This window comes from Cebus imitator, unplaced genomic scaffold (assembly GCF_001604975.1).
Source record: "Cebus imitator isolate Cc_AM_T3 unplaced genomic scaffold, Cebus_imitator-1.0 Scaffold688, whole genome shotgun sequence".
In the NCBI taxonomy this organism is placed as follows: domain Eukaryota; kingdom Metazoa; phylum Chordata; class Mammalia; order Primates; family Cebidae; genus Cebus; species Cebus imitator.
The window spans coordinates 156564-162885 of record NW_016108003.1 but is presented as its reverse complement, the minus strand read 5'-3'; the positions used below and the strand labels follow the sequence as shown (position 1 = coordinate 162885).

Here is a 6322-nt window from a genome sequence, read left to right as displayed (position 1 = left end):
GATTTGGGCAGGGACACAGATCCAAACCATATTAATCACCATTCTTTCTTTTTGTCCATCTAATGTAAGGGACCCCACCTCTGTTTCCTTTGTGGTTCTTCTCTTTCCTCCGTTTAAAGGTGGAAGGTTCTCAGCATCATGCTTAAGTTCTTTTTTCTCTACACTCTTACCTACACTTGAGCACTTCCATTTCTGGGATTTTGCTTGCCACATATGAACCCCCAGCAATTGCATTCCTTGTAAGTTGCAAACTCATGTATCCAACTGGCAATAGACTTTTCTACTAGATGTTTACCCGTCAACTTGCAGAGGATGTTTGTGTTTATTTTTATTTCGTCACATGTCTCAGATTAACTGCTGCTGAAAGAAATCATTGGTTGTTTCTTTTTCTCTTTATATTATTTAGGATAACTGATATTAAGTATGATTAGTATTTTTAGTTTTATTTTATACAAAAATCAAATATGCAAGAGAATAGGAAGTGGATTATTATGTTCATCTTTATATCTTGAGTACAACATACAGTCTGGTTTAGTGAAAGGTCATTTGTACTTACATCTTGCATATAATAATGATGAATAGATAAGTTATACCCTTTATTCTCTAATCAGGTTGCACAGTAAGGCAGGAATTTCATATTAAAGAATCAACACATACAAGAAATTCCTATAGTAAAAGTTTAATGAACAACACAAATAATTAATTGAGTAAATATAAGGAACAAGTTTCATTACACTAAACACAGTGTAAAGGTGCACATGACATTATATGAACAAAAATAATTTAAATCTTATAAATAGTTAAATAGATATTTAAATAGATAAATCAGTTTATCAGCATGGTCATAGTTATAGTAGAAGTGAGAGTCTTTGAAATGGCAGAATTCATGAAAGTGTGAGCTGGTGTATGAGTCAATTAGAGTTGTTTTCATGATGGACCAGGTGTTAATCCTTTCTCCTTAATCTTTCTTGTAAGTTTTTTGATAAAGAGAAGGATCTCATGATTTCTACTCTGACAACCTCCCAGGCACATGAGCTGTATTTCTTCTCTGTTAGATAGAGAGTGATTCTTCGGAAGTATTTCTTCACAGCCAAGATGGAGTCCATGTTCATCAGGGGAGTTTCTCCCACCCTCTCCTCCTCCATCACACAGGCTTCCAAGTCATTTAGCTGCTGGTAGAGCTCAGTGCAGAATTCATCTAGGAGGTCCTTATCCCAAGCAGCAGATGAGTCTTCTGTGGTAAAGAGGTTGAAGGTCTGCTGGATCATCTCATGGAGGACAAAGATGGCTGGTGCTTTCTGAATCTGGTTGCCATCAAACTCCTCCTGGGGAAATCCAAAGTCATGTCTGTCCTTCCAACAGGAAAAAGGAAAGATTCTCATCATTTGTGCCAGGAGCATCATGGTCCTCCTGTTATCCAGGCTATGGGTCTGAGGAAGATCACAGGTCAGAGAGCAGCTTATCTTGCAGCTGAGAACCACCAGGGCCATCAGTGAAGGAAAGGGCAAGGCCATAGTAGATATTGCAGATGCTTCTGGGCTTGCTGAGATGGATGAATCTGAACCTTGGGCTCTATGTTCTCTGAAGGTCTTGCCTTGTCCAAATGCCTTAAATAGGGAACATGCCATTTTCCATTTTCTGTTGCCTCTGGGCCACTTTCCACTTCTGTTTTTTTCTTTCCTTTTCGCTCTTTACATGAGTTTAGAGCAGTGTTTCTCAACTGTTTTGTTTTTCAATATTGTCTCTCCCATCTTGTTCCCAGGGACTTTTTAGATACTTTTTTCTTAATTTAACCCACTATGAAAATTTAATAACACAGATATAATATGTATCTATTTGTGTACTATATGTATATATCTATACTCAAAAAGCAAAACATTTAATTTTTTAATTCAATACAGGGTTAAAAATAACCAAGTGAAAATTTTAAGCTAAAAGTTAAATTTAAAATCTATTCAAATTCAACTTAACTTTATAACTAAATTTGCTTATGGACTTCAATGTAATTTACTGATATAAATTGTAATATATGAAATTACATAAGCAAATTAAAAAATTATAAACATTATCTAATATTTATAAACTTTATATCTCTAAGTAGTGAATACTTAAAAATTATTTAAACCAATAAAGACTTAAAATTTTAAAATATTTTTATCATTTATTTGTATTATACTTAACTTTTAATTTTGTTGCATGTGAGGTAATTTTTAACTTCACTAGCTGCTAGATATTCACCTATATATTGTCAAGATGTTTTCTTTAATACTTGACCTAATTATTTATGTGTTGAATAATCTTAGTAGAATTTTGCTGCAATCCCAGCAGCTTGGTAGGCGGAAGCAGGAGAATTGCTTAAATCCAGGAGGCAGAGGGTGATTGCACCACTGCGCTCCAGCCTGGGCAACAAATGCGAAATTTAGTCTCAAAAAAAAAAGAAAAAAATCCAGGAACAAAATATCTAAATTGTAGAAAGTATTTCCAGTCAGACACTGTTTTATTGCATAACTAATGCTCACTGAACCAATAGAGAATATTTTCATTTTTCATATTTACTGAACAGCTACCATGTCCCTAGCCCCATTTATTCACTGGAGATATCACTGACCAAAGCATACAGCCACAGGTTTTACTATTGTCCCCATTTACAAAAGAAAAAATGAAACCACAGGGAGCTATTAAGTTGTAGAGCTACAGTTTGGAGTCAGAAAATTCAACTCTGAAGTGTTAACTCTTACATGCTCTCTGAGAATATTTCTGGCCATAAGAACCAGAGCTGATTTCTAGAACGATCAATATTTTCCTAGTAGAATCTTGTCTATGTAATGACAGGGTCTCTTTCTTCAGTTTCCATTTGTCTTCTTCTTTGTAATGCCCCATTTGCTCATGCCAACATTACAATCAAATTGGCCCCTCTTTGCTTACATATTATATTCTAGTTTTGTCTTCTTGAGGGTACACCATCATACACACAAATGTATTTGTAAAATACTTTGTTCACCACAGTAAATACTTCCATAAATCCTATATATATCCATTTAAAAATCTACATAGTACTATTATTTTAATCAAATATTCATAATATTTCAGATTTCCACCTATGTGGCACAAATTTAAGAAAGAATGTCATTGTCAGGCTAAAGACATGAATGAAATCAGAACTAGACCAATGAGCTATGGCTTAGAGCTCAGGGAGAGCACATCTAGAAGAATTAACTAAAGGGATTATTAAAGATGTGGAAATGGAAACACTTCTGGAGAAATGAGGAGATTCCTGGGCATTGGAGGAGGAGGACTGAGATGACAAAAGACCCTAAGCCACCTGACTCGCCAGCTAGTTGATGCCTTTTATGTTGTAGGCTAGCAGAGTGTGCTGCTGAGTTGATTGTGCTGTCTTAATTAAAGGAACTGGTAAAGAAAAAATTATGCTGACACTTGGTATAGCAGTCAAGAATATTTGGAAGTACTGCAACAGATGTCAAATATATCACAATAAATGCATTAGCTCTTGCAGTACTATACAGGAAAACTTGAGACTGGGTAATTTATAAAGAAAAGAGGTTTAATTGGCTTATAATAATGCAGGCTATATAGGAAGCATGGCTGATGAGGCCTCTGTAAACTTACAATCATGGCAGAAGGCTAAGGGGAAGCAGGTATGTCCAGAGCAGGAGGAGAGAAGCAGGGGAGATGCTGAACAATTTTAAACAACCAGATCTCACAATAACTCACTCTTACCATGACACCACTAAGGGAGATGGTGTTAAACCATGAGAAACCACCCCATGATCCAATCACCTTCCACCATGCCCCACCTTCAATATTGGAGATTACAATTCTAAGTGAGATTTGGATGGGTATGCTGATCCAAACCATATCAATAAGGGAGAGGGATCAATAGGTAGGTGCTCAGCTCAGAAAACAGCAAAGACAGCCTGGGATTTATACTCAACAAGCAGAATGAGCAGGTTAGTAGATTAAAAAATTGCTAAAAGGAGACATCAAAGGTAGACATCAAATTATGTCGTGCTAAACTAAACATAATTCTAAAGTCAAGTCATGGTAATTATATATTGAGCGTGTGGGATGAGGAATTTGATCAGATATCAAGGGTAATCAGCCATCAGCTCATAAACCTGACTTAGTAACAACTGGACTTGCCAGACCTAAGAATGGGCCCAAAGGCAGGACCTGGTCGAAAGAGAGTTCAGAGGAACCTGACTAAAGTTTGGTGAAGGAAAGTGTGTTTGTCAGAATCTTAAGAGGTAGCGAACAGAACTATCTGCCAAACACTTACATGGGAGATAAAATTTTATGTCTTTTGAAATGAAATACCATTTAATGAAAGATTTTAATCAATGCAATATATATTTTAAAAATTTTAATCAGTAATGTTAAGAATTTTTGAGGCCCCTTCATTTTTAACTTGTATTTCTAAACTGCTAGATCTATAGAGAGTTGCAAAGATAGTACAGGGAGTTCTCTTCCCTTCACTCAGCTTCTCCTAATGTTAACAACTTACATAGCCATGAAACAATGATCAAAACTAAGAAATTAAAACTGATGCATTAATGTTTGCTAAACTTCAGAGTCCACCATGCTTTCCTTAACTTTTTCACTGATGTCCTTTTTCTGGTCCAAGATTCAATCCAGGATCCCATATTACACTTTGTTGTCCCATCTCTTTTTTCTCCTCTAATGTGTAACATGTGCTCAGTCTTTCCTGACTTTCATAACCTGGAGATTTTTAAAGAATATTGGTCAGTTACTTTGCAGGATGTTCATGAATTTGGATGTGTGGAATTTTTTCATTATTACATTATAGATTTGAGGGATGAGTACAATAGAGTATGTGTGCATTTCATCAACTAGTATAGGAAATATATAATATCATTATCTTATTACTGCTGATATTAAATTAATCACTTGGTTAAGTTGGTGTCTTGGAAGTTTCTCCTATGTAAAATTACTATTTTTCCCCTTCCATATTGTATGTGTCAAAAACATGTCACTAATATGAGCCCACATTCAAAGGTAGAAAAATTAAATTCCACCACATAGAGAATGGTGTATCCAAGACTTTTTTGACATATATTAAAGCATCACAGTAATTAAAAAATCTTTTGAAGGGAGATACATTGGGGATATGCAGTCATCCTCATTCCCTTGAAAGTTTTTCTCACTCAATTTATGATTTACCTGTGGACCTTGCCTATTGCAATTATTTTTTGGTGATATTCCATTTTCCTCATTATTTCTATATTTATTATTTGAAATATTTCTGAAAGTGTTGGTCCCCTCTCCAATTTATAATTATCCACCCACTCATTTACTTATATCAGTATGAACTCATAGATATTTATTCTATTATTTGGGTTATAATCAAATACTGTCACCATCACTTTTGTTGCTAGTGATAGTATTTGATTATAACCCAAATAATAGAATAAATGTCCATTTGGTTTTTGAAAGCTCTTTCAGATTGCCTCCTGTGTGTTTTTCATGTGCACCTATACTTTTGGTTTCTAAGCCCTTCTCTATCTTTTGGCACCAAAGATACTCTAGGGTATTCTGGTACTTCCATGCTCCATACCTGGCATCAATTATTTCCTCAAGAAGTCCTCATGCTTTTTATTGGACATTGATTAAATGCCAGTTTAGCTGAATAAATAATAAATGCTAAAAAATGAGAATACATCAATTTAAAAAACAATTCTAATCCAGCATAGTAAGGATTATTCTCACCTTACCATGTTGATTATTTGAAACTTCTTTTCCCGACTCTAAGATATCTGGATTTTATTATCCAAAGAGATTTTTACTCATTTATTTAACCCTAGTAATTCATGTAAAGTAGTTCCAAAACCACTAATCAGAATCCCTGTGAGAAACCACTCTACCATCTAAAGTGTAGTACCTATGTACAACTCTTTTATCTTCAGCCTCACACTCAGTAGTCACCAAATGGTTGGACGCAGTATTTGCCATTTTCAAAAGAATTATGTCATATATTCATCACATTAATTTTTCATAGTCTTCATTCAACCTTGGTTTCTGTTACTAATATGGTTGACTTTTTAAAAATATATGTATAGTCTGGGTGCAGTGGCTCATGCCTGTAATCCCAGCACTTTGGGAGACAGGGAGGGCAGAGCACAAGGTCTAGAGATCAAGACCATCGTGGCCAACAAGGTGAAACCCTGTCTCTACTAAAAATACAAAAAGTAGCTGGGCATGGTGGCATGCATCTGTAGTCCTAGCTACTCGGGGGCTTAGGCAAGAGAATCGCTTGAACCTGGGAGGCGGAGGTTGCAATGAGCTG

At 35.4% G+C, this 6322-nt stretch overlaps 1 protein-coding gene across 1 annotated transcript; it reads right to left on the bottom strand.

Moving 5' to 3' along the window:
- Positions 1-485: 485 nt before the first annotated feature.
- Positions 486-1577, bottom strand: LOC108296183 (interferon alpha-1/13). The gene has a single exon (XM_017518594.2). The coding sequence runs from the start codon at positions 1512-1514 to the stop codon at positions 945-947; it is 570 nt and encodes a 189-aa protein (XP_017374083.2). The 5' UTR covers positions 1515-1577; the 3' UTR covers positions 486-944.
- Between the last annotated feature and the right edge of the window lie 4745 nt (positions 1578-6322).

What these genes read in the sequence shown, in the direction of transcription:
- LOC108296183 (XM_017518594.2), bottom strand. Translation starts at nt 1,514, where the DNA reads ATGGCCTTGCCCTTTCCTTCACTGATGGCCCTGGTGGTTCTCAGCTGC.